This window comes from Delphinus delphis, chromosome 10, assembly GCF_949987515.2.
Source record: "Delphinus delphis chromosome 10, mDelDel1.2, whole genome shotgun sequence".
NCBI classification, from domain to species: Eukaryota; Metazoa; Chordata; class Mammalia; order Artiodactyla; family Delphinidae; genus Delphinus; species Delphinus delphis.
Genome location: NC_082692.2, coordinates 67,149,643 through 67,177,587, shown reverse-complemented (window position 1 = coordinate 67,177,587; position 27,945 = coordinate 67,149,643). Strand labels below are relative to the sequence as shown.

The following is a 27,945-nucleotide window of genomic DNA, read 5'->3' as shown; positions in this document are numbered from 1 at the left end:
CAAGCAAAACTGAATGCTACCTGAAGGAAGGGAGTCTCCTGTTTTCTGCCTACTGAACTCAGCTACAGAAAGGTGCCTGATGTGCTCCTGACTTAGGACTCCTATGTGGGCTTCGGGCCACAGAAGCTTAGATGCTGATTTTAGAGCCCGCAAGAGAGAAGCAAAGTTGGCAGCAGAAGATCAGGTGAGAGGTGGGCTTGGGGATGCATTGGCAGTTGTAAATAAGCTGAGTCAGAACCAGGAACTGGAAGTGGTAGTGGGGGAAGGTACTCATGGCAGTGCTCTGAGGGGGCCACTAAACATGGCATTCCTTGGCCTGTTCTCATCCTCCATGAAGCCTGGGCTTTGAAGCCACAAATTCATGGCAGGTCAAACCTGGAAGTGTCTGGAAGCCATGTGGCATGTGGTTTTCAAACTGAGTTTATTGGAACTATAGGGGGTTCTTCAGAATTGGTAGGGACTCTGACACACCATGTCCTGCAACTACCAACATGGCTCTCTTGTTTACTTAATGAACAGGTGTACAAGATTTCACTGCGTTAAAATAAAAAGATTCTGTGCTAAAATAATGCTATCAAAAATTGAAAACCATGGATCTAGTAAACTTATGAGGGATGGATGGGGAAACTTACCCAGAGTCACCCTCTAGTCACTTACCCCTCAGGCCAGGTCTATCCCCACAGCATAACCACTGGCTTTATGGAGCAGACAGCAGGAGGTTCTCTCTGGAGGCCTTCTTGAATGCAGCAACAAAAATGGCCAAGAGAGGAGCCACGTGAGGAAGAGTCACTCTCAAAAGAATGAGTGACCCCAAGACCCAGACCTGCAGACCCTGAAGGGCAGTGTGAAGCTGCCTTGGTCAATTGTCAAAAGCCCTCAAGATTCTAGTCTGTTCTTACCTTCAGGGAAATGTGAGGCCTTGGCCTGGGAGGTGGGGTCCCTGGATTCTAGGCTGCCCCACCATTTCCTGGGACTTTGGGCCACATTCCTGGGACATTAGCCTTCTCTTTAAGGGAGGAAGCTGGGCACGCTCACTCAGTCCCTAGACTATGGGCCCTTGAGGACAGGACCTGTCATCTCCACTGTGTGCTGCATCCTCCTCAGTCCAAGGGATTCAGGTACAGGGCTAGGCACAGGAATCCTCAACTTCACGGAAAACAGTTTTGTTCATTGGTTTTTAGAACAGGGCTCCCGTCAAGTGGCTCTCCTCATCCTCCACATACCAGCTGTGACCTTTGACAACAGTGGATGACTTTCCACACTTTCTGTAGTGAAGCTTTCTCCTCCCTCCTGTTTTCTCCCCTGGGTTTGCTCCTTTGGTGGTGAGAATCTCAACACTCCGGAGAGAGTGAACGCTGGGGACTTGCATTTCTTCTCCTTGATAGTCTTTTATCCCTTCTTCCTCTGAGCAGTCCAACAGGTGAAGGTGTCCCAAGGCCATCAGGGCTGCTTATTAATGCAACAGAATTTGGCCGCATGTGCTTGCCCAAGAAGCAGGTGGAATATTCAATAAGTAGATGATCATGGATGGATTGCGCTGAGGGGAAGATCTGGTCCCTAGCTCAGACAGAGGTCTTAACCTCTTTTTGCCATGGAACATCCAGAACACCAGTGAAAAGGACCTTTATATGTACTCATTTGGGGCAGGGCCCTCCTTTCCCACCCTCCCCCTGGGTCTTGAGGGACAAACCCATAGCCAAAGACCACAGCCCCAAGCCCCAGCTGTTCTCACCTCCTGGCAATGACCAGAATCTGAGAAACTGTCTTCTTCCCCAGGTCTCCAACAGATCCCTTCACCCCCTACAACCTAAGCCCTTCAAGACCCCTCTCCAGAGTCCAAAGGCCACTTCTGAAGCCTTCCATCTCCCCAAGTCATGCCCAGTAGTCCCTGATTGTCCCGGTCCCTGGTCCTGTGGGAAGCAGCCAGCTTTGTGACTTCACAAAAGGCTATCCTGTGACAAGTTTGGGCCTGGTGAAGCAGGAGCTGGGGAGAGGGGCTCCCCCCAGGAACATCATGTGACTTTTCATGGAGAGACACCCCTACCTCTGAGGGAATGAAGAGGAACTGCCTCATAGTAAGAGCCCAGGACACCCTCTGCACCTAGAAACACCTCCCCTTGATAACTTCGGCTCCCAGGCCTAACTGGATACTCCTGGCTATATCTGGCAATATCTCTTTGGGGTCCAGGTCCAACGTGGCCAGGTTTGGGGGTGGGGCAGTAGGTGATTACTTCAGGTGGTGGTGGTGGATCTCTGACATCTGAATTGACGGTCAGATCAGCTTCCTTCCATCAAAGTCATTCTGCTCCAGGCCTTTCAAAGTGAAAGAACTGATAGGGTGGGAAGCTTTATCTGACCTGAGTCTTCCTCAGGGTCTACTCCAGCAGTCCCCAGAGTACCTTCAGGTGGGTCAGGCCAGAGACTCCTGAGTCCTATAGAAAAGTCTTGTGCGTACAAACAGGCATTGTCAAAATCCAAGGGCTTCTCTCTCCAATGCTGACTCCACTGTTGTTTCTTCCAGGAAGGATTTACAATTCTAAAAACCTGAGGCAAAAGAGGTTCCTTACCTCCTCTGTACCTGTTCCCCAACCTCCAACTCTTACCTGGAGCATAGCCTCTGGGAAGAGCAGGGTCCCAGGAGTCAGCAAGGATGATAACTGGCAGCCAGGCTCGGGGATCTGACAGGTCCTGGGAGTAGATGGAGGGCAGAATTTGGGCCTTTTCATGCTCCAGCCCGTTTGTGCTGGGCAGGTCCATTGTGAGGGTGGCCCAGGGGACACCATCTCTGGCCATCCTCTCTGGACTCTACTTTGATTGTGACATCGCCATCCTGCCAGAGGACCCCAGGGAAAACAGTGAATGCACTCTGGGCAGGGTTCCAGATGCAGGCTTCATCTCAGCAGGGAGGCAGGGTCGACAGGCTGGTTTGGGGAGGGTGACATGTCTGAATTCACATCTAAGGAGCTCCTTGGCCTTGACTGCCCTCACCCTTGATTGACGGCAGCCTTTTCAGGCATGAGGAGGCCTAGGAGCAGATCCTCTTAAATCCACCCTCTGATATGGGGATATATGTATATGTATAGCTGATTCACTTTGTTATAAAGCAGAAATTAACACACCATTGTAAAGAAATTATACGCCAATAAAGATGTTAAAAAAAAAATCCACCCTCTGACCCACTCAGTTTTTAGTTCTGTGCTGGGACAGAGAGTAGACAGTGATCCCTAAGAGTGGTTACTCCACTACTTCCCAGTGTGTCTGAAAATGTGCCCCAGGATTTTTCTGGTAAGGAGCTCATTTCTCATTTTGATGAGGAAAGCTTGAGCTCTTCCAGCAGGCAGTAGTACCGGGGGCAAAGAGAAATCAGCCAGGGCTGAGGTAGTCCTGAAGGACAGCAATAGGGTCAGCCACAGACCAAGAGTAATCACAATAGAAATAGCCACCACTTAGCTAGCACCTCCTGTGTGCCAGACCCCAAGCTAAGCACTTTACAGGCATGGTTCCACTTAGTCCTCATAACAATTCTAGAAAGGAGGTATTATTCCCATTTTCCAGCTGGAGAAACTGAAGCTCGAGAGGTGAAGTAATTAGGCCAACTACGGGAGCACTAGTGTTAGGATGCAGATCTGTCCACCTCCAAAGCTAGACTCAACTGCTGACCTATCTCCTTCTGCAAACTCTTCCCAATAAAGAGGCAAAGAAACTATTTTCTTATCTGTCACCATCGGTGATAGGGTTAAAGAGAGAATGGGGAGAAGGGAGGACTTTGAGCCTGATATTACCCAGATCAGCTTTCGGATAAGGCAACCTTGACTGCTTGGCCCGTCTAATCTTTAATGAGACCCATTGGGAGGCAGCTGTTCTGATTTACTTCTAACTATTTTGCAGGTGATTTAAGTGAGGCCATGGGGGCCATCAAGGGGAGTCCTTGGGGTCTGTGGCTGAGCAGTGGTTCTGAGGTGGGGCTGCTAGATAATATATAGAATGTCCGGTTCAATTTTAATTTCAGATAAAGAATAATTTAAAATATATAAGTATGTCCTCAGTATTGCATGGGGCTCTTCTGGGGGCTCCTCACTCTGGCTGGGATCCTGGTACGTGGGAATTGGGGCGGGGCTGGGGGGTCGCTGCTTCATTTCTCACCTGAGTCTTAGGCCCCTCTATGAACTTGTGCCTGTGGGAGCAGGAGAGGGTACTGACTTCTGGAGACTGCAGCATCTGTGGCCACTGGACGAGGTGGAGCCTCAGTTTCTCACTCTGTGAAATGAGAATGGTGGATGTGGATGCAGTCATACGGGGTGGTTGCTTTGCACACCTCTTGGGCAACAGGGGTAGTGTTCCATCTTTCTAGGAGGCTGTAGGGGCTCCCAGGAAGGGGGAGGGCACCAAGTGAATGATTGAATTCCCTTTTTTGTCCAGGTTGGGGTCCCCAGAGCCTGGAAGCCCCGAGCCTCTCCTCGGTGGCTCCTGTGACTCCCGGACACTTGCAGTAGCAGTCTTGCTCAGCAAACAGAGTGGGAATAGATGTGGGACAGGAGGAGGCACAGGAGTTGTGGTGGCACCAGGGTGGCGAAGGGCTAATGGGAGCACCTGGGTCCGGTGAACCTGGAAGTAAGTGAAGGGAAAGAAAGGGTGGTGGAAAAGGGAAGAGGGGGAGATGGGGGAGACAGAGGATAGGGGAAAGAGGAGGAGCATCCTGAAGCTCAGAGGACGTGGTGCTATTGATTTTCCTACCCCAGTGCATGGGCATGTGTGGGGATGAGGGCAGGTTGGAGCATACCTAAGTCTGTAGCCCTTCGTGCTGGGACCAGGGCTGGGCTGCTCTTGCTCTCCCTTTGCCACTGGGCAGCCCTGCAAGCATGACTTCTTGCCCTTTTGGATGGTGGCTGCTGCTTTTTGAGGCATACCATAAGGGGAGATGGGCACACGCAGAGCAGAGGGAGACAGAGTCCAGAAATGTTCTTCTAAAGAGGCCAAGGAATCTCTTTATCCAATGATTCAGGTGTGATGTGCCAGGTCAAGATGGGTGTGGGGGCCTGATTTATCTGTAGCTTTGTACTTGCACGTACTTAGATGTGAAAGTGTTGGCTGTGAGGACTGGTGCCAGTGCATGGGAGTGCATGCTTGTGTCTCTGGCACATGTTACCTTGGCCTACGAAATGTGACAGTGAGTGTGCTTGAAATGTGTCTGCAGCCCAGAAAATCTGAGTGCAGTCTTTTCCCCTTCCCAGAGCGGGAGTCTGGAAGTGCCTGCAGGTCTGCGGCTGCAGGTATGTGGGGGGGCTTTTGGCAGAGGTATGGGGGGCACAGGCATTATAGAACAGAGATTATGGAGGAAGCAGTTGCTAGACAGGTCTTATATAGCTCCTGTTCTGCTTCCCTAGCCTCCTGGGCCCTGGCTTCTCCAAAGGCCGTCTGGCATGCCCCTTATTCCCGTCATTTACCCAGGGCCCCAGGCTGATTTTCTGAAGGGGAGCAGTGCCATCTGGTGGCAGGCTGAGGCTGTGCCGGGGGAGGCAAGCTGGAACCTGGGTTCCCGCAAGGGATCTGCATTTCAGGACCTCAGTCAGTGGGGAAGTCACCACCACACTGGCTAGATCATGGAAAAAGGGAGGCTATCTAAGGCTTGAGTGCTCCATTCTCATGCATTTTGGGTTCATGACCCAGGGAGGCATGGCAGGAAAGTCAGGTGAAGGATTGCTGTAGCACCGATGTAGGAAAGTTATCTATCAGTCCAGCCCTGTGGACCCATGAACCTGGGCCCCATTCCTTGGGCCACCAATCTGGGCTCAGATTTCTCATCTGTGTAGGCGGCAAACTGTACCTACCCTGTGGGGTGGTAGTGAGGGTTATATGAAAAAGTGTGGTTAAAACACTTGGCTCAGAGCTATATAAAGTCAGAGGTAATGGTAGTGGCCATTATAGGCAAAGTCCCAGAAGCACAGAGAAGAGAGCTATGCGTTGTGGCAGGTGAAAGCGTTGCAGAGAGGTGGCACATCTGCCACACTGCCACCCAACATTCTAGAATTTTGTGCCTGAGTATCACCTGTTTCAAGTTATATACTTAAGAGGAGGGAAGTCTCTTTTCTGGAAAGCGGGGAATGGGGTCCGGTGGGGAACAGAATCAAGAGACCCAGCACCCAGGCTCTGGCTAACTTCTTAATCTAGCTATGGAACCTGAGCATGGCAGACGGCTTGCTGTGTCCCATGTTCCCCATGTGAAAGTGCTGACTGTGAGGACTCCGTAAAAATGCACAGAAACTTGCTCAGGACTCCCAGAGATAAAGGCTCGATAGGATCTTGTCAGGGAGAGATTCTGCTCAGTTGTGGAGTTTACCTTTCACGTCTCCAAAAAGGGATCCCCAAGTCAGAGTCAGGAGTCGTTCTGGTTCTGCTGCTAATTGGTTGTGTGATGTGAGTCAAGTCACTCTCTCCGGGTCTCACTTTTCCCAGCTGCAAAATAAAGGAATTAGATTACCTCTGAGGTCAGCTCTGCCTTAATCCATGTCCTTTTAATTTTTTCCTTTTCTCTGCCTCACATGTAATACCTAGGATAAATATTTATTGATCCTACAGGCTAGGTCTTGAACAGGAAGACCAGAGCCTTCTGCTTAATGACTGATGTGATTTCTCATACACTTCGGGAAATATTTTCTTAGATCCTGGTAGGTTCTAGGTATAACGGGGCCAATGGGAGAATAAAACAACGGCTCTTCCCTGTCACACAGGGCCGAATAAAGTACTGGGAAGGTATCCAGCCGTTCTAGCTTTGGGCTGGCAGAATCGCGTCTCTCGCTTTTCGCTTCCGCCTTCCTGAGCAGCCAATGAGTACGTAGCAGTTCTCGTTTACACTAAAAACTACAAACCCCAGAAGTCAACGCGCGGGGCAAAACTGCTCACGCGCCAATCAAGACTTGGTGGGCTCCGCCCCTAGAGGCGGAACTTCATTTTCCACGCGACTCCGGCGCTCGTAGATATTCCTCCGCTCGCCCTAGCGTTCTCCTCCCGCCTCCTGCCAGCAAGCCTCGCGCCAAGTCGGGTGATGCGCGCGCGCGCGCAGCGTACGTAGCGAACGAGTGACGCATAATATGTGGGCCGCTCCGGAGTCGCGGTCGCGTTGTGTGTGAGTGAGGGGGAGAGAGTGCGGGACCTGAAGCGGCGTGTGTGAGCTGTGGCGGCTGGCGGGGTCAGCGGGGAGCGGCGGAGCCGCCCGGGAAGGTGAGTGGGGAAGGGAGGGAGACGGCTCTGTGGCAGGGGCGCGAGGAGACAGGGTGCATGGTCGGGCGGGAGAGTGGGCGCCGGGCTGGGGGAGGGGCGGCACCTGCCTGGGCCGCTGGCTGGGAGGGGGCGGGCCGGGCCTCCCGGGAGGCTTGGTCCGGGGCCTGACAGTACTTTTCATCCTCCAGATTCTTGGCTCAGGGGCGGGGCCTCCACGTTCTTCCTATAGTCCGCAAAAGAAGCTTTCCAAGAGTAACTTCCGCCCAGATTGGGGGGCAAGGGTGTGCCCACCCCTGTCTTGGGGAGGGGCGCCTTTCATTCCTCTCATCACCTTTTATCTCTTAGTCCTCCTAGTCTTCGTTACGTACGGGCCGGGGGGTGGGGGTGGGTGGCTCCATCTTCCATGTCGTATGGCGGCCCCCTTCCCATACTGTGTCTCCGCCTCTAGCTCCAGTCACCTGGGCCGGCTCTCTCCTCCCTCGGCCGCGTGCCACCTCCCCTTGCACCCACCCGGCTCTTCGTCCGGCGAGGGGGGACGGGCTCTCCGGGCACTCCTCCCACACACCCCCCCCCCCGCCCCCATGATGGAGGGGAGGGGTGGAAGGAGAGGTGTCCGGGTCCTGCAGCTTAGAGCCAAACCTTGGAGTGCCCGCCAAGCTTCCCGGGATCCTATTTCCGGGGGTTACAGTCGTTTTTAACTGGATGTCAGGCATTTGCTTAACTCCCTCTTCCTAGGCGGTTTGCGTCTCACTTCCTCTTATTGCACTGTTAGCGCTTGGCTTTTGCTTGTGCTGAAGAAGTAGTTTTGGTCTTTTTGAGTCCCAGATGACTCGTCCTTGACTATGTCACGTTGGCCTCAGTTTTTCCTTACTGTCTTTTCAATGAAGCCTTTTAATTAGTCTACAAGTTTTAATTATTAACAGCATCTTCCTGTTCTAAACGCTTTGTTAATGTACAGAATGAGGGGTTCATTGGCAGTGTTGTCCTGTAATCTTGTCTCAGTTTACTTTTAAGGTTTTTGTAAGCTTGCATAATTAGACTTTTTAGGAATCGACTTGCTATTCTTCTTGACGCTGTCAAGATTTGGGTTTTGTATATTACACTTACCCATTTTCGAGTGGTGATATATTTTTGGATGTAAAGGAAATAATAGATACAGAATTTGGGAACTATGAAGGAAATCCTTTTATGATCAACGTTTCTTGAGTAGTTGCTGAGCACAGTGTTTTACTATGTTATCTGCTGTACAGTAGTTAAACTTTATTGAGGAGGAATCTGGTGGAATGAACCACGTGTTGGTTTGAAGTGATTGAAGTTGGTTTGTTACCAATGTTGTTTCTGTCATGGTCATGGACAGTAATAGAGTATTGTTATACATGATCTAATATGTTATACTAATCATTAGGTAAATTTTACTTGAAGCTCCAAACTTGGGTTTTTTTCCCAGTGGGTTTTTTTCTTTCTTTCTTTCTTTTTTTTTTTTTTTTGCGGTACGCGGGCCTCTCACTGCTGGGGCCTCTCCCGCTGCGGAGCACAGGCTTCCGGACACGCAGGCCCAGCGGCCATGGCTCACGGGCCCAGCCGCTCCGCGGCATGTGGGATCCTCTCGGACCGGGGCATGAACCCGTGTTCCCTGCATCGGCAGGCGGACTCTCAACTACTGCGCCACCAGGGAAGCCCCTTTCTTTTTTTTAAAAGAAGAGTGCTTACAGGCATTTGTTTCAAAATTTAACCTTATGGGAATCATTAACGTGAACTTTTTTTTTTTTTTTTTGCGGTACACGGGCCTCTCACTGTTGTGGCCTCTTCCGTTGCGGAGCACAGGCTCCGGACGCGCAGGCTCAGCGACCATAGCTCACGGGCCCAGCCGCTCCGCGGCATGTGGGATCTTCCCGGACCGGGGCACGAACCCGTGTCCCTTGCATCGGCAGGCGGACTCTCAACCACTGCGCCACCAGGGAAACCCCGCGTGAACTTTTTTTTTAGGCTTTGGGATAGTTTTTGCCAAATAGGCCATATAGTATTGTGTATTAGAAGAGAACAGGCTTTATGGATTAACTCAGAAGTTACAAAAGGTAACAAAATAGTGGAAAATGGTAGAGCTAGGATAGTAACATATAGTGAAAAAAATCTTTTACCTTTATCCTTCAGAAGATCAGTTACTTGCCACAGAAGTAATAGTTATTATCCGTTTCTTATATATTCTTCCAGGGACACACACAGACACACACACACACACACACGCAAAAGCAAAGAGTGTTCTTTGCTTTTCTCACTTGACAGTGTACTGAGAGTTGGTCCAAATTAGGAAAGGAAATTCTTTTTAGTTTTCTCCTACTTTATTTAGTTTTGGCTGGGTTGGGTCTTTGTTGCTGCGCGTGGGCTTTCTCTAGTTGCAGCAAGGGGGCGCTACGCTTTGTTGCGGTGCGTGGGCTTCTCATTGCAGTGGCTTCTCTTGTTGCGGAGCATGGGCTCTAGGTGCACGGGGTTCAGTAGTTGTGGCACTCGGGCTTAGTAGTTGTGGTGCATGGGCTTAGTTGCTCCGCGGCATGTGGAATCTTCCCGGACCAGGGCTTGAACCTGGGTCCCCTGCATTGGCAGGCGGATTCTTAACCACTGTGCCACCAGGGAAGCCCAGGTGATGAAAATTCAGAATAATGTAAATAAATTACTTAACCAGGTGTCTATCTCATACAGATATTCAGTAATTGGTAACTATTGTATCACTATTAGACCATAAATTCTGCGTGTAAAATGAAATTGAATGGAAAATGAATACTTATCCAACTAGATTCAACACTTGTTATTAATATTTTGCCATGCTTTCTCTTAGTAGGTAGATGTGGTATATATTTATTTTGTGGAACCATTTGAAAATAAGTTGCAGACACAGCACCCCTAAATACTTTGGCAGGCATCCTTCAGGATAAAGACTTTTTTTGACCGCAGTGCGTGGCTTGCGGGATCTTAGCTCCCCTACCAGGGATCAAACCCGGGGCCCCAGCAGTGAGAGCGCCAAGTCCTAACCACTGGACCATCGGGGAATTCCCTCTACATATTTTTTGTAGGGCTTTATATTATTCCATTGTATGGACAGTGTTATCATTTAACCCTCGCAACAACTATTTCCATTTTACAGATAAGGAAATTGAGATTTGGAGAAGTTAAATAACTTGACCAAGATCTCACAGGTATGTTGACAGAGTTGGAATTTGAATGCTTGAACCCCTTTTCTACCAAGTACCAATTGAGTGGTCTTGGGGACTTCTCTGAGCCCTTTTCCTCATCTGTAAAATAAGGGCAGGGTGGTTGTGAAAATTCAGAATAATGTAAATAAATTACTTAAACCAAATGTCTATCTCATACAGATATTCAGTAATTGGTAACTATTGTATCACTATTAGACAGGCCATAAATTCTGCATACCACCTAAAGAACTCACTTTGGAACATGGTGAATTGAGTAATGTACCTTCACTGTCTTGTCTATAACAAGATTACTGCACGTTTTGCATTTTGTTAATCTTTCATTGAGAGTAAAATGAATTATCATTGATACTATTATTTTAGCTTATTTTAAATTTATATTTTCCCTGGGCAAGTGAATATTCCCAAAGTTATAATTATTTTTAGGCATAGTTAATTGGAAATTTTGAAAATGATACCAGAAGTACATGTGTGTTTCTAAATTGAACTCTAAAATTTTACTTTTTTTTTTTTTGGTACGCGGGCCTCTCACTGTTGTGGCCTCTCCCGTTGCGGAGCACAGGCTCTGGTCGCGCAGGCCCAGTGGCCATGGCTCACGGGCCTAGCCGCTCCGCGGCATGTGGGATCTTCCCGGACCGGGGCACGAACCCGTGTCCCCTGCATCGGCAGGTGGACTCTCAACCACTGCGCCATCAGGGAAGCCCTAAAATTTTACTATTTTAATGCCCTTGAGTTGACCTTTGTTAGAGGTAGTATTTCTTTTAAACTTTGCCTTTATAAGCCCTACTAGGCTGATTGCTTAAGTTATCCAAGAGGCATTCCCTCCTGGACCTTTTTTCCCCCCATTTAAAAAAAAATTTTTGGTAAAATTGACATACCATAAATTAACAATTAACCATCTTAAAGTGCACAATTCAGTTGCATTTAGTAGATTAACAATGTTGTGCAACCATTACCTCTTTTAGTTCCAAGACATTTTCATTACCCCAAAAGGAAACCCTACATTCATTAAGTAGTCACTCCCTATTTCCCCCTCCCCCAAGTCCCTGGCAACCACTAGGTAGCTTTCTGTATATGGATTTACCTATTCTGAATGTTTCATATAAATAAAATCATAGACTATGTGACCTTTTGTGTCTGACATTTTTTGCCTAGTGTATTGTTTTAAAGGTTCATCCACAGCTGTAACATGACTCAGTACTTCATTCCTTTCTACGGCTGAATAATACTGCATTGTATGAATATAACCACATTTTGTTTATCCATTTATCTGTTGGTGAACATTTGGGGTTGTTTCCACCTTTTGGCTCTTGTGAATATGCTTTGAACATTTGTGTACAAGTGTTTGAATATCTGTTTTCAATTTTTTGGGGTATGTAACTTGGAGTGGAACTGCTGGGTCATATGGTAATTCTGTGTTTAACTTTTTTTTTTAAACTTTTTGAGGAGCCACCAAACTGTTTTCTGTAGCTGCTATACCATTTTACATTCCTATCAGAAGTGTACATTCTAGTTTCTCCACACCCTTGCCAGTGCTTATTTTCTAATTTTTTGCATTTGGTCATCCTAGTTGTATGATTGGTATCTCATTGTGGTTTTGTTTTTCATTTCCCTAATGGCTAATGATGTTGAACATCTTTTCATGTACTTGTTGGCCATTTGTATATCTTCTTTGGAGAAATATCTGTTCAAGTCCTTTGCCCATTTTTGAATCAGGTTTTTTTTGTCATTGTTGAGTTGTAGGAGTTCTTTATATATTATGGATACTAGATCCTTATCAGATATATGATTTGCAAAGATTTTCTTCCATTCTGTGGGTTGTCTTTTCACTTTCTTGATAATGTACTTTGACGCACAAAAGTTTTAAATGTTGAGGTCCAATTTATCTATTCCCTTGTTGCTTATACTTTTGATGTCAAATGAAAATCCCTTGCCAATTTCAAAGTCATGAAGATTTACCTCTAAGAGTTTTATAGTTTAAGCTCTTATATTTAAGTCTTTGATTCATTTTGAGGTAGTTTTTGTACATGGTGTGAGGCAAGGGTCCGACTTCATTCCTTTGTATGTGGATATCCAGTTGTCTCAGCACAATTTGTTGAAAGAACATTGGTCTTTCTAGTAATGGTCTAATGGTGTTTCAACAAATTCTTTCCCTGTTGACTGGTTTTGGCCCACTTGTTGAATATCAATTGACCATAAATGTGAGATTTTATTTCTGGACTCTCAATTCTATTGCATTGGTATGTATGTCTTTCCTTATGACAGTACCATACTATTTTGATGATCAAACTTTGTAGTTTTGAAGTCGGAAGTGTGAATTCTCTAACTTTCTTCTTTTTCAAGATTGCTTTGGTTATTCAGGATCCCTTGCAATTACATATAAATTTAGGATTGATGTTTGCACTAATGCAAGAAAGGTCATTGGGATTTTGGTAGGGATTGTACTGACGGTTGACCACTTTGGAGAGTATTGCCTTCTTAACAATATTAAGTTTTCTAATCCATGAACACAGGCTGTCTTTCCATTTATTTAGGTCTTCTCTAAGTTATTCTAGCAATGTTTTGTAGTTTTCCTTGTGGAAGTCTTGTGCCTTTTTGGCTTAAATTGATTCCTTAGCATTTTGTTCTTTTTAGTGCTATTTTAAGTGAAATTGTTTTCTTAATTTCATATTGGATTGTTTATTGCTCGTACATAGCAATACAACTAATTTTTGTGTGTTAATCTTATATCCTGTAACTTTGCTAACTTGTTTATTAACTATAGTTTTTATTTATAGATTCTTTAGGATTTACTATATATAGGGTCATGTCATCTGTGAATAAAGATAATTGTACTTCTTCCTTTCTAACTTGGATGGCTTTTATTTTTCTTGTCCAATTGCTCTGGCTAGAACTCCAGTACAGTGTTTAAGTGGTGAAAGCAGGCATCTTTGTCTTATTTCTGATTTTAGGGGGAAAGCTTTCGGTCTTTCACTATTGTGTATAATGTTAGCTGTTGGGGTTTTTTTTTTTTTTTTTTTTTTTTTTTTTGCGGTATGCGGGCCTCTCACTGTTGTGGCCTCTCCCATTGTGGAGCACAGGCTCCGGACGTGCAGGCTCAGCGGCCATGGCTCATGGGCCTAGCCGCTCCGCAGCATGTGGGATCCTCTCGGACCGGGGCACGAACTGGTGTCCCCTGCATCGGCAGGCAGACTCCCAACCACTGCGCCACCAGGGAAGCCCACTTTAATTGATTTTCATATGTCAAACCACCCTTGTATTCCTGGGTTAAATCCCACTTGGTCATGATATCTAATCCTCTTAATATGCTGCTGCATTCATCTTTCTAGTATTTTGTTAAGGAGTTTTGCATCTATTTTCATAAAAGATGTTGGTCTATAGTTTTCTTGTGATGTTTTAATCTGTATTTGGTGTCAGGGCAATGCTGGCTTTATGTAAAAAATTAGGAAGTGTCCCTCCTCTTCAATTTTTGGAAGAATTTGAGAATTGATCTTAATTCTTCTTTAAATGTTTGGTAGAATGCACCAGTAAAGCCATCTCTTTCCTGCACTTTTAGGATGTGTCTTAAGAGATTAATTTTGTTGTTACCACATATAACTACTTTGCCCAGTCTCTAGGTCTCTTACCTTAGCATAAAATTTTACTGTTGAAAAAAATTGGTTAAATTATTGCCCCTCTCTACCCCCTGGCTAATACTCCTCCAGATTGGCAAGGTCATAAAAATGAGGAAAGACTCAAAAACTGTCAGAGACCAGAGGACACTAGGGAGACATGACAACTAAATGTCATGTAGTATCCTGGATGAGATATTGGAACAGAAAAAGGACATGAATGGAAAAACTGGTGAAATCTGAATCAAGTCTGGAGTTTAGTTAAGATAATGTACCAGTTTTTGGTTTCTTAATTTTGACACCATATCACTATAAAATAAGATAACATTAGGGAAACCTGAACTGAGTTAGGGGTATATGGGAATTCTCCCTACTATCTTTGCAACTTTTTTTTTTTTTTTACAAATCTATAATTATTCGTATTAAATTTATTTAAAAAAATGCATATATAGTTAGTAGATTGCAGTCAGAAATACAGCCTAGGTCTTTCAAGTTAAGGTCAGAAATCCATATTAGTTGGTCACATCTGTAGTATATCTTTGGCTAGAAAGACTGAAAATGTGGATTCTTTGTAGAAAAGCATTTTAACTTTTTTTTCTTTTCTTTTTTGGAAATATCCTTTGGAGTAAGGGGTAGCTCAGGTGACATGAATCACTCTTCTATTAGAATTGCATCAACTTGATTAAAACATAAACGTTTAAAATTTTGAGAGTTGGTGGTAAATATATATCTTTTGGTCTTATGGTAGAAGAGTGAACAATAATCCTAGATGAGCTAGTAATGCCTTTGTGGACTGAAACTTTTTACAGAACAGTTGCTATTTCTGTGAAAATACACATTTTGCATGGCAGAATTTGACATTTTGATCCTAAGACTGCTTTGGCAAAGAAGTTGATCTGTAAACCATCTAAACGTTTGGGTCTCATTTATTCCTTTTGGAGTTCCTTATAAACCTCTCTTCCCCGTGTGGATGTCACATGCGGCTCCTTCAGAGCCTGTCTCACGTCCCTGTCCTTTTGTACCCCTGGGCTGATCACTCAACCCAGCAACTTTTTATGCCTTTCTCCAGCCTCTTATCCTTCCAGAAGATCAGCTAGCTGTGAGACAGATTAGGAAGGCTGAAGGACGAATGGGTTTATAATATTCTTTCTCAGCTTTCATGTTGGTAATGATATCCACTTCAGTTCTTGATCTGTTGTTAAGAATCAACAGGAATGTGTTGCTTATCTGTCATAGAACTTTCCCTGAAGACTTACAAGAGCAAAATATTTCTGGGAGTAGTTTTTGCTGTATTCTGTATTTAAAAAAAAAAAGCCTCAAAGCTTTGTACCTCAGAGATCTAGACTTGGGATTATTATACATGTGGTGTATGGGTACAGATTGTAGAGTGTTCCTGTGAAACCTTTCGTAAACTGAAATGACTTGAAGAGGCAATTACCTTAGGGCACATCTTGCTCAACGGATGTACAGAAATTGAGATAAAGCACAGATGCTCACAGGCACAATTCAAAGCTGTAGCAGCTGCTGTTGAGTGTAGTTCCCATGGAAGGAGCTTGGCGGGGCCACTCTCACTGCTTGGGGTGCACACTGCATTTATAATGGCGCTGCAAAGCAAACACAACGCTGTTTTTGCTTTTCGCCTTTTTTCGTAAAAGCAGAAGTCCTCTTCAGATTTCTTTGCGTTAACGAAACCAGATACTAATGTAGTTCTTTCATAAAAACGAAATGGCATAAAGCGAACTTCTCTGAAAAGCAGGGATACCTGTATGTGTGTTTCTGAGGGGAGAAAGGAACCATAGGTTTTGTCTGATTCTCAGGAATTCCTGATCCTAGAAAGGTTAAGAATCATGATTTTGATCCAGTACCCTGTCTCATTTGACAGTCTAGCAAACTGAGGTTGAGAGAGAAGAAAAGACTTGTCATGACTTGATGAGTATCCAGGCTCCCAATCCTGGGTTTCCCACTGTACCACAAATAAAATTATCTACAGGGTTCAATGGTTAAATTTCCCATGCTTTTAGTTATTTCCCTTGCTTGTGCATCCCTTTTTTCCTCCCTCCTCACTTTTCTTTTCATAGGAAGTATGTCAAGTTTATTTGCCTGTGTTCATTTGTGTGTGTGTGTTTTTCTTTTTTTTTTTTTGCTTCCTTAGGCCAAGTCATGACTACAGTAGCGGTACATGTGGACTCCAAAGCTGAGCTCACTACCCTGCTGGAGCAGTGGGAAAAGGAACATGGCAGTGGGCAGGACATGGTACCTATCCTTACCAGGTATGAACAATTAAGTTTTTCTTTTTTAAAAAAAGGAAAATTTGGGAATTCCCTGGCAGTCCACTGCCGTGGGCCCAGGTTCAATTCCTGGTTGGGGAACTAAGATCCTGCAAGCCACACAGCGTGGCCAAAAAAAAAAAAAGGAAAAATTGGAGAATGTTATAGAACATTTTCACTTTGTGAATTCTTTTTGGTTTTTTTCCATAGAAGTTTTTTTAATGGTTCTACTTAATAAAATATTTGTTTGCAGGAAGAAAAAAATTTCCCCAAAACTAGAAAAGCATTTTTGAAGCAATTTTCCAAATTACAATGTTAAACTCATCTCCAGCTCTGTAAAAGTATATGACACGAGATCTTTAAAGTTTCACTGCATTTCAGGATTGTTCTTGGAAAAGATACTCTGCCAGAAAATCAATGGGGTCATTGGGTCTGACCTTACAACACTCATTCAGACCCTGCATAAGCATTGACATAATGTAGGCCATTAAATAGTTTCTCAGGAGAATAGAATGGGCCTTCAGTACTTCTCTTTCTTCTCTTTTCACTTTCTCTAGTTTATTCTCACTTCTCAGAGCAAAATAATTTCTGGCTACCCAGATGAAGCAAAGTGAGAGAGAGGAAGGAAGGAAGGAAGGGAGAGAGGGAGGGAAAGAGAGAGAGACAGAAAGACAGAAGGAAGGAAGGAAGGGAGAGAGGGAGGGAAAGAGAGAGAGACAGAAAGACAGAAGGAAGGAAGGAAGGCTCACTTCATGAATTCTCAATCCATTTTTTTTTCCCTGTCGGAACTAGTCTTTTATCTCTCTACTTCTTGAACCTTGTAAAAATTTCTTCCCTTTCCTCTCAGGCCCTTTTGTTGTCATTCTCTTTCCAAGGTTCTTCTCCTGCCAATGTTTTAGCACCAAGGTTTTGTTTGTGGTTCTCTTCTCTCTTCACCCTAAGTATTCTACCTAGATAGTTTCATCTCTGTCCATGATTTAAAAAATTATTCTCATGTTAACTTTCAAATTTCTATTTTCACTGCAGACTCCTCTTTTTAAAAATTTCAGACCCATTTCTCAGCTGATTGGTGTATACATGTTTACCTGGTTATACCACAGACACCTGAAACATACTGTGTTCAAAATAGAGCTTATCATCTTCATCCTACCTCCCTCTTCATTCACAGTTTGTGCTTTTGTGCTCCCTGCCTTGGTGTAAATAGTTATAAACTAAAAACTGAAAACCATTCTCCCTAGTGTATTCCTTTACTAGCACAACTTAGTCACCAAGCCCTGAGGGTTTCTGCTTCCTCTTCTTCCCCATTCGCACTTCCTTTATTAGGTATTGATCGTGTCTTGACTGGCTCATTAGGCAGTGTGCATTATTCCTCTGTCTGCAGTTTACCCTCTTCTAATATATCATACCTCAGCTCATAATTCTTCCCTGGCACCCTTTTCCTTCAGAATGAAATGTAATTTAGAGTGGCCTATGAGGCCATTTATGATTTAGTCTGTACTTCCTTTTTCTGCCTCATAGTGTTGTTCTTCAGAGAGGAATAGAACCATATTTTCCAGTGTCTGTGTGCCTTTACACTTGCTGTTTCTTTGGCCTGAAATGCCTTTCCTTGGTATATCTGCCTGGCAAGCTCTAGTCCTTTCAGGAAGCAGTTCAAGAATCATGTCTTGGGGCGTCCCTGGTGGCGCAGTGGTTGAGGGTCCGCCTGCCGATGCAGGGGACACAGGTTCGTGACCCGGTCGGGGAGGATCCCACATGCTGCAGAGTGGCTGGGCCCGTGAGCCATGGCTGCTGAGCCTGTGCGTCCGGAGCCTGTGCTCCGCAACAGGAGAGGCCACAACAGTGAGAGGCCCACATACCGAAAAAAAAAAAAATCATGTCTGTAAATATCATATGATATCACTTATATGTGAAATCTGAAATATGACACAAATGAACCTATCTATGAAACAGAAATGGAATCATGGACATAGAGGTTGCCAAGGGGGTTGGGGGAGGGATGGAGTGGGAGGTTGGGATTAGCAGATGTAAGCTTTTATATATAGAATGGATAAACAACCAGGTCCTACTGTATAGCACAGAGAATTATATTTAATATCCTATGATAAGCCATAATGGAAAGGAATATTTGAAAGAAGAATGTATGTATATGTATATATATGTATAACTTAATCACTTTGCTGTACAGCAGTAATTAACACAACATTGTAAATCAGCTATACTTCAATTAAAAAAAATCTTTCCCCCATTTTAATTACCACTTGTATTATAATTATCTTTTTACATGTGTCTCCTCACTAAATTGTAAGTCTTTTTTGAAGTCAGGTACTACTCATTTTTATTGGTGTCTCCTTGTGTTGCCTCAGACACTGACTTGCCCAATGCTTGGTACATAGTAAACTGTGTGGGACATAATTTTATTGAATGAATGTGTTAAGGAAGAAGAGAAAGTGAAAAAAAAAAGGCTGGGTTGGGATGCCCATGGTTTTTCTGAGCAGGAAGCCTCTGGAACATGGGGCTCTTTAACATCTAATCTGTAATATCATAGCAGAGAAAAAAAACTTTGTTTATGCAATGATCTATTCTCTAGGGATAAAGAGAACTATGATCTTATGACAGTTTAAACAGGGATAAATGCTTTGTTCTTAATTGCTCTTGATAGATGGGGAACATGTGAAAGTACAGTTTTTTTTTAGGGAAAGGATTATTGCTGACTGGTGGAAAGTGGATTTTCATTTGTAGAGGCATTGGACATTAAGAACTATTAATCACAAGCTACTTGAAGTGCAGCCACAGTGAATTAAAGAATCTTAAGTATTGTGCATTTAACGTGTGTGGATTATTGATTGATGTACCTTTGAAAGGAGGAGAGAGTCATGAATGGGGATGATAGTGTTAGTGGTAGATTCATTTAATTGCTCAAAAGATATAAAATATAAGGTATTTTTTAATACTTTATTTTCGGGAATTCCCTGGCGGTCCAGTGGTTAGGACTCGGTGCTTCCACTCCCGGGGCCCGTGTTCAATCCCTGGGCAGGGAACTAAGATCCTGCAAGCTGCGTGGTGAGGCCAAAAAAAACCCCAAAACCAAAAAACTTTATTTTCAGGATGATTTCATATTAATTATCATATTTGACCCTGAACTTTGTCATTATGCTATGGTATTCAGCAGCGCAAAGCCTAAATGGAGGGACCCTATCTTCAAGGAGATAACCATCTGGGAGGGAACTAATGGCTCCAAAAAATGCATAGTAGTACAAAATAGCATATAATGAAGTGCTAGATTGGCAGTGTGGTTTGTAAATATTCTAGGGGTTAGGAGAATGGAAAGAATTTGAATGAGTCCATTTCTTCTATTCATTCAACAAATGTTTGAGGACCTTTTGTGTGTCAGAACTGTAGGAGACACTTCTCTGAACCTCAGCTTCTTCATTTGTCACTAAAAGTGTGAGAGCTACATTGTTAAAAGATAGCCGCCATCCTCTGAGCTGCTTGCAAAAGACTATAGGACTTCCCTGGTGGTGCAGTAGTTAAGAATCCGCCTGCAATGCAGGGACCACGGGTTTGATCCCAGGTCTGGGAAGATCCCACATGCTGCGGAGCAACTAAACCCATGCACCACAACTACTGAGCCTGCGCTCTAGGGCCCGTGTGCTGCAACTACTGAAGCCCGTGTACCTAGAGCCCGTGCTCCACAACAAGAGAGAAGCCACTGCAACGAGAAGCCCGTGCACCACAACAAAGAGTACCCCCCTGCTTGCCGCAGCTAGAGAAAGCCTGCGTGCAGCAACAAAGACCCAGCGTGGCCAAAACAAACAAAAAAACAAAACCAAAAAACCCAAAAGACTATAACCAGGCAGTAGAAAGCTAAGGTTAAAATACTGGGTTTTAACTCCAATTCCAGTGGGCTTTCCAGTGTAGGATGAGGTAAAGGTTCCTTGGAACAGGGACTTGAAAGTTGGTAGAATATACCTTGATTGAAAGCAGAGACAAGGTTTTCTAGGAAAAGTTCAAATGTGACTGAAAAATGTATCTAGGGGAGAATGAACTGGGGCATGTTTTTGTGGCAGTGAGGAAATGGGCCCCGCCAGAGTGGAGGGTGAATATAAGGTAGGAATGGAAGATAAAGTTATATGGAGCAAGATCTTAAAAAGATCTTTAAGGTTAGACTGGGACTTTAAGAGACAGTAGGATGAATTCAGAGTATAGTTTATTTTAGATAGGGGCAAAACTCTTACCATCCTTCAAATTGTGGGTCTGTTAGTTCACTGGCTATTTCCTAAAGTATCTTCACATCTGTCATCCCTCTCACCCTGCAAACTGGCTTCAGTTTGGGTGTATTGCATGAAAAGCAAATGAATTTCAGGCCTACATGCTCCTTTACTGACTATTTTTTAAAATGATCTTTTGGCTATTTTCCTAAGAAAAATGTACAACTCTATAACTTGATTGACTTTTTATTTTTTATGTTGTTTTATTTATTATAATCAAGACTTCGACTTAATTCTGTGAAAAAGGACTGGCATTGCGCCAAGCTGTATGAGCTTAACCCAGGTTTTGTGTTTTTTTTTTATATTATTGAGATATAATTTATAGTCCACCCACGGTTGCTTGACTCTGTGGATGTGGAGGGCCAACTGTACTATGCCATTTTATACAAAGGACTTGAGCATTAGAGGATTTTAGTATCCCTGGGAGGTCCTGGAACCAATTCTCTGTGGATACTGAGGGATGGATTGTTTACTTACAAAATCATCACCTAGATCAAATTATAGAACTTGAGTACTACCTCCAGAAGGCTCCCTCCTGCCCCATTGCATCAATATCTACCTTAGATTAATTCGTTTTCTATTTGTTATTGATTCCCAGTTTCCATAGGAACACCATCTAAATAGCTCTGACTTAAGTTCTGTTTTAAGCAGACTACATATATTAACTTTTACTTCAGGGAAACTCTGTAAGATAGGGACTGTTATCCTCATTTTACAGATTAGGCGCAGAGAGGTTAAGTAACATGACCGAAGTCACAAACAGGGGAAGAGATATGATTTGAACACTGGCCATCTGGCTCCAGAATCCATGTTTTTAACTTCTGCTGTGCTATATTGCTTAGTTTCCACTGAAGATACTAGTAGATCTTATAATATGTAATTTAAAATACATTTTATGTGATCATCCTTTGTGGCAAAGAGAGTTTTCAGAGTTTAGGGGGAAAGGTAGAAAAGGTAGAAATACTTTTGAGGCTTGATGGGGAAAAATATACCAGAGTGGGCAAGAATTTTTGCAGGGAGCTTAACCCTTAAGACTAGAAGTATGGTTTTGTGGAAATAAAGCATGCAGGAAAATTTGAGTTAGGATAGAGCATCCTAGATACTGGAGAGCATGAAAGCCTTTTATTTGATTGTCATTATAATAGGTTAAAATGTCAGTCCTTAGGGTACTCAGAAAGTGATTTTTCTTATTTCAAAAAAAAAAGTGTGAATAAAAAAGAACAGTTGATAACGTGCAACAACCTGGATGACTCAACGTGCTGAGTGAAAGAAGTCAAACATAAAAAGAGTATATGTGGAGCTTCCCTGGTCGTGCAGTGGTTAAGAATCCGCTTGCCAATGCAGGGGACACGGGTTCCATCCCTGTTCCGGGAAGATCCCACATGCCGTGGAGCAACTAAGCCCGTGTGCCACAACTACTGAGCCTGCGCTCTAGAGCCCACGAGCCACAACTACTGAAGCCTGCATGCCTAGAGCCCGTGCTCCGCAGCAAGAGAAGCCCACGCACCACAATGAAGAGTAGCCCCCGCTCGCTGCAACTAGAGAAAGCCCGCACGCAGCAACGAAGACCCAACGCAGCCAAAAGTAAATAAAATAAAATTAAAAAAAAAAGAGTATATGTGATTTCATTTATATGAAATTGTAGAACAGGCAAAACTAATCTTTAGTGAGAAAAAGTAGGTGAGTGGTTGCTTAGGGCAGGGGTGGGAACCTGGGTGGGTGGAAGAATGTTACAGGCTGAGGTAACAGCACCTAGAAAGGTCCTGGAGCAGTTACGAGTTTGGACTCTGAAGAGCAGGGAAGGCCATGTGACCGTAGCTTAATAAAGGAGGGGTGGAGGAGTACAAGAAGTGGTCATAGATGCAGACAAAAGCCAGGTTACTGTAAACCTTGCAGTGCTTGGGTTTAATTTAAGTTGAGGGTAAGTCATTGAAAGTTGGAGGTGTATTGTGTCAGGTCAAGCATGGAAGCAAGAAACAAGGAGACCAGGGAAAAGTCTATTGCAGGTAGTCCAGAAGTTGATAAAGGTGGTCTGGACAAGGGTAGGAGTGGTCAAAATTTAAGGAAATGGTTGAAGTCAGGAGATATTTTGTAGGTAGAGCTTATAGGAATTATTGCTGAGGGGGATGGGGAGAAAAGGACAGTTTTAATGATGACTCCTTGTTTTTGGCTTCTGAGGGGATAGTGCTATTATTTGAGACAGGAGAGTTGGAGAGAAGAATGGATTTGGGAGTGGAAACTTTTATGAGATAGTTGTTTGGGTCTTTATGTTTGTTAGGAAAATACCCTTTTTCTAATTTTTTGCTTTTATTTTGTACCTTGATTGTTTGACTATTGTAGGTAGTGATACATTTTTTTTTGTATGCTTGTCTAGAATTGACCCTGTCTTCTCTTTGTGCTAGGATGTCTGAATTGATTGAAAAAGAAACTGAAGAATATCGTAAGGGGGATCCAGACCCATTTGATGATCGACATCCTGGTGAGACTGTGTTCTCTTAAGCCTGGCTCTAAACTGCTTAGGGCTTCCCTGGTGGCACAGTGATTGAGAGTCCACCTGCCGATGCAGGGGACACGGGTTCGTGCCCCGGTCCGGGAAGATCCCACATGCCATGGAGCGACTGGGCCTGTGAGCCATGGCTGCTGAGCCTGCGCGTCCGTAGCCTGTGTTCCGCAACGGGAGAGGCCACAACAGTGAGAGGCCCGTGTACCGCAAAAAAAAAAGAAAACTGCTTAATATAAGGAATATTTTTCAATTGAAATAGAATTTATTTGTTAAAATATTGCTCAAGGTGGGGGCAGAGAGGAAAAATAAATTCCTGGCAAAATGGAAATACTTTTAATATTTACCTATTAAATGGAAGATTACTATTACTAGAAGCTAACTTAAAGGAACTAAATTATATAGATATACCTTATTGACTCAGTTGATATGATTACAAAGATTTAAAAAGAGAAAAATGTTCTGTCTTTCTGACTTTTAAACCAAAAGATGTTATCCTCTGTGCCTTCATTTTTCTAACAACAATAATTATCCTTTTATTAACGGGGAGATGTGGTTGAGAATGCATTCAGTGCCTTGCTTTTAGTTATGAAATTGATGCTTGGAACCTTGAATAATGAATGAATGGATTTCTTGATGTCTACTTTAGTGTTCCAACAGCTAAAATATGCCATCTCATGTTAATGTGGTTTTCTTTTGGGCCAATTTAATTAGAGCCATGACAAACCAGCCTGCTTTGGCATGGAATTTGCTATAATACAGAACTGTATGGGACTTGAGACTGCTATTTTATGTTCTCTCTAAGGTAGCTTACCAGTGGGCAAAGCTTATGTCATGTGGGCCCACACTGCATATAAATTTTCTCTTTATAAAACCAGGAGTTCCTTTTGGAGAGAAGAGTCTGAGATTTTGTATGTGGAGAGATAGTGAGAATGAATGGGACTTACAAAAATAAGAACATTGTATATCCACCCAAATGTTCCAGGGTTTATTTCTGTTTCTTAGACTTTTGTTCCCAAATGTAAGTAAGCTAAGCATTTCAAATTGAGTGTCCAGTTGTTTATGTGATGTTACCTGCTGCTCTTGTCGTAGACATCCCCACTTGTGACTTTGAGAACGGCTATTGGGCTAACATCTGCAGTAAGGCAATCAGAGCATGAAATAGTAGGAAAGTGAAAAGAAACTAAGTTAATTCATGGGATTGTGAAAAGAATTCAAGAGGTGATCATGCTTAGTGACATTGCCTTGGGAAGGATGAAATGGTAACGAGGAAGAAGGGAGAGAAGAATGCCTTTTTTTTCAGTAGAAATTTAAAGACAGTTTTTTTCCTTCCTTAACTCTTATGTTAAGTCATATTTGTCATTAGGCATAATTTCTATTAATAAAAATAAGGGTCACAGTTTCATCTTTTATAAAGAGAGAAAGTTAAGTAATCTGAGGTCCACGTTTGTTTTTATAGTACCATTCTCTAACTTCTGTTTTTGTGAATTACTTTGGGATATTAATTACAGCTTGGTAAAAACTTTATATCAGCAGCTTATATCTTTTCTTCATCCTAAATTGTATCCTTTGACTAAATTTGCCACTCTGAAAGGAAAATTAAATTGATGATATCTCTTTTAAAAGCGAACCAGTAATTTTCCCAACCATTAAGTAATTCTTTTACATTTAGGCTGTGTGTTGAGTAAATCCTAGGTTCCTGGCCTCCTTTCTTTCCCCAGGAGCTCAGAAGTTAAGATGACCACGTTTATTTTATCTTTAGAATTGGTGATTGCTTGGCGGGATTCCCCCTGTCCCCCAAACCTGGAGTGTTCATTACAGGTTTGAGGACACATTTGTACTGCTGTTGGCATTATAGTTGAGAGATTGGACTTGGAGCCTATCTTCTCCAGGCCACTCATCAAAAGAAGTTGTGCTTCCTTCCTTTCTTTGTCTGGGAAGTCATGGGTTTTCATTCTTTTAGGCTCCTTTATGATTCTTTTGTAGACCCTTGTATACTCTTAGTGATGCTGGTCTGGGTCTAGTGCTCATTTATTTAATTCAGCATTGATGTGTAGGCAATATGCTGGGAGATGGGAATGTTAGAGAGCAGTGTCTCAAATTTTTTATTGTCATTTTTAATTTTAAAGAATGCTCCTTATGAAATCTGATTCATCAAAAGAATCTTTTCTTTGTTTCTGTTAATTTTTGCTGGCCTTTTAATAGTACTTAAAACAACCCAGGTGCCTTTCCAGAGGTTTGAGTTGCTTGACTGGGATGACTTACTCATTCCTTTGTTTGTTCCTCCCCTCTTCTTTTGGTAGGTCGAGCTGATCCAGAGTGTATGCTGGGCCACTTGCTGAGAATACTCTTCAAGAATGATGATTTCATGAATGCAGTAGGTTTGCTTCTTACTTTTCTCTAGAGATTATCATCAGCAGATGCTGTACCTTTATTGTTTTTTTTTGTAAATAGTCTGTTTTTTCCTGAGGCCTTGACAAAGTTGGGAATAGAGTGGGTAGCTTTTTAAATTTGGTATTGGTTCAATGAAATAGACTAATCATGGACTTCTTTATTACCAAAGCCCTGGTTGTGGCCAAGGTGTTTTCTCTTTGGTGTGTACTTTGTTCAGTTGAATATTGGTGAGGGTTCCCAAGGCATCTGTGCTCATTCTGGGGTGAGATGATTTTGAGTTTGGGAATATAGGAGTTCTCTTGGGTTCTTGAATAGAAAAGTAAGAGTGATATGTACCGTATGACTCTGCACTGACACTATGGGTGTGTGCATTGGGCATGTGGAGGGAGAGAAAGTGCCTTATTTAACTCTGGTCTGTTGAGGAGTAAATGAGGGTAAAAAAAAAAAAAAAAAGTATGTATTACTCACAGCTCCTGAACATAGTAATTATTTAATAAATTATGGCTGTTAGGTTTGATTTTGGAGGTGGAATAGCATGATGCTTGAGAGCATGGGCTTTGGGGTCCATGTTTTGGGTTTAAGTGCAGCTCCACTCTTCATTGACATTTTGATCTTTAGGCAACTTAAGCCTCTCCAAGCTTTATTTTCTCAAAGCTTTATTTCCCTAATCTATGAAATAGGGATGATAGTTCTTACCTTAAAATGTTTTTGTAATCCTTGAATGAAATTAAACATGAAAAGTACTTAGTTCAGAACCTGGCACATGAGGGCTCAGTAATTATTAGCTATTATTTTTATCTGTATTATATTAATTCCCAATTTTATTTATCACGGGTGTCTCTTCTCTGCTTCAGATCACTTGCAGCTGCCTTCTAGACGTTCCCACATGGATATTTCCCACAGGCACCTTGAATTCTGCATGTCTCATTGTTTGCCCCACAATCTGTTTCTCTTATGCTCTAGCTCAGTAATGGTGTCCTTTCCTAGCCAGCTGGAAGTTATCCTTTATTCCTCTAAGCTTTCTTATTCAGTGAACTTACAGGTCTTATTGTGCCCTCCCCCTTAACCTTCACAAATCCCTCCGCTTCTTTCTGCCCTTGTTGTCAGACCTTAGGTTAGCTACCACCATCTCTCGATACTGCAATAGCCTCTTAATTGGTTTCTCTTCTTATCTTGTCCCAACCCATTCTTTACTTATATCCCGAAAATCTTTATCAAATGCAAAAAATGATCATGGCATTCTCTTGCTTAAAATCCATTAGTGCTTTCCCATTGCTCTCAAGATAAATTTTAAATTTTTTATTTTGGTTTATAAACCCAATCTCATGGCCTCTGTTCTCTCATTTTCTGTTCCTGACCTTTGGCCCTCCTCTCTTTCCCACTCCTCCTTAGCTATTCCTGCTTGTCCTTCATGTTCTCGCTTGGAATCCCTTCCTCTCTAAAGCCTTCTCTGATTCCCTTGCAGAGTTGTATGGCTTCCTACAGGTTTCTGTAGCATCCTGTACTTATGATATTTGTTTTTCCAACTGTCACCTCTTTTGTATTATGAACGCTTTGATGGTGGGACTGTGTCTTATTCACTGTTGTATACCCAGCAATAGAACACAGTGCCACTTAGAGATCCAGTATTTATTTGATGAGTGCCAAAAGGAAGTTTTATTGATACATTTATATATATAAAATATAAAACTCAAATTTTTTCATTAACTGTTGTCAAGAATCAGGGAGGGGTGAGGGGAGGCTTATCTTGCCCTGTTTTATCCTTCTGAAAAAGTGTATATGAGGATGGGAGTGTTTTCTTTGTGATATCCCTTGAGCTTGAATTTCTATGGTTGCTGAGTTGTTTTAGGGGGATTTGACTTTAAAGTGGCAGAAGAAATTATATGGTATTATCATGGCTCAGCAGGATCATAACTATTTCTAATAATTACAGGTTTAATTAATGTTAGGTATAGTCTTCTTTAATACCCTTTAGGCAAGCTATGGGAATGTATTAAGGATTTATTAGTCGTTATTAATTTGATTGGGTTGAATTTCAGATGAGATGTACTCCTTTTCTTTACAGCTGGTGAATGCATATGTGATGACAAGCCGAGAGCCCCCTTTAAACACTGCTGCTTGCAGACTCCTACTGGACATCATGCCAGGGCTAGAAACTGCTGTCGTCTTTCAAGAAAAGGTACTTACTAAAAAGAAAAGTCAACATTTTATTTTTTAGTTGAATGCTGATCTGTTTTTCTTTGTTAAAATAATTGTTATAGTTTTTTCTTATTATAGTAGTAATCTATATTATAGAATCTTAAGAAATTAAGACAAACAATAAGAAAAATTTTTAAATAACTATTTTAGTGAGTACTTGCTGCTTGGGTGCTGTAGTCTTTTTTAAAATCTTAAGATCATGTTTTTAGATATGGATTTGTGGATTTAACGATTTATGATCTTATTCAAACTCTTATTCCTTTTTTTTTTTATTGGAAAGTA

General features: G+C 42.9%; 1 protein-coding gene across 3 annotated transcripts in view; it reads left to right on the top strand.

The window, feature by feature from the left end:
* Positions 1-7,110: 7,110 nt before the first annotated feature.
* Positions 7,111-27,945, top strand: part of DCAF1 (DDB1 and CUL4 associated factor 1) — a 93,011-nt gene continuing 72,176 nt past the window's right edge. Inside the window, exons 1-6 of one of the 3 annotated variants that reach the window (XM_060022588.1) lie at positions 7,145-7,218; positions 10,358-10,409; positions 16,188-16,305; positions 22,973-23,049; positions 25,374-25,447; positions 27,530-27,643. In XM_060022588.1, coding sequence (XP_059878571.1) covers positions 16,196-16,305; positions 22,973-23,049; positions 25,374-25,447; positions 27,530-27,643 — 375 coding nt within the window. In that variant the 5' untranslated portion in view covers positions 7,145-7,218; positions 10,358-10,409; positions 16,188-16,195. Of the gene's footprint in view, positions 7,219-10,357; positions 10,410-16,050; positions 16,306-22,972; positions 23,050-25,373; positions 25,448-27,529; positions 27,644-27,945 lie in introns of those variants that run through there. The other 2 variants (XM_060022589.1, XM_060022590.1) reach the window with 2 other exon arrangements.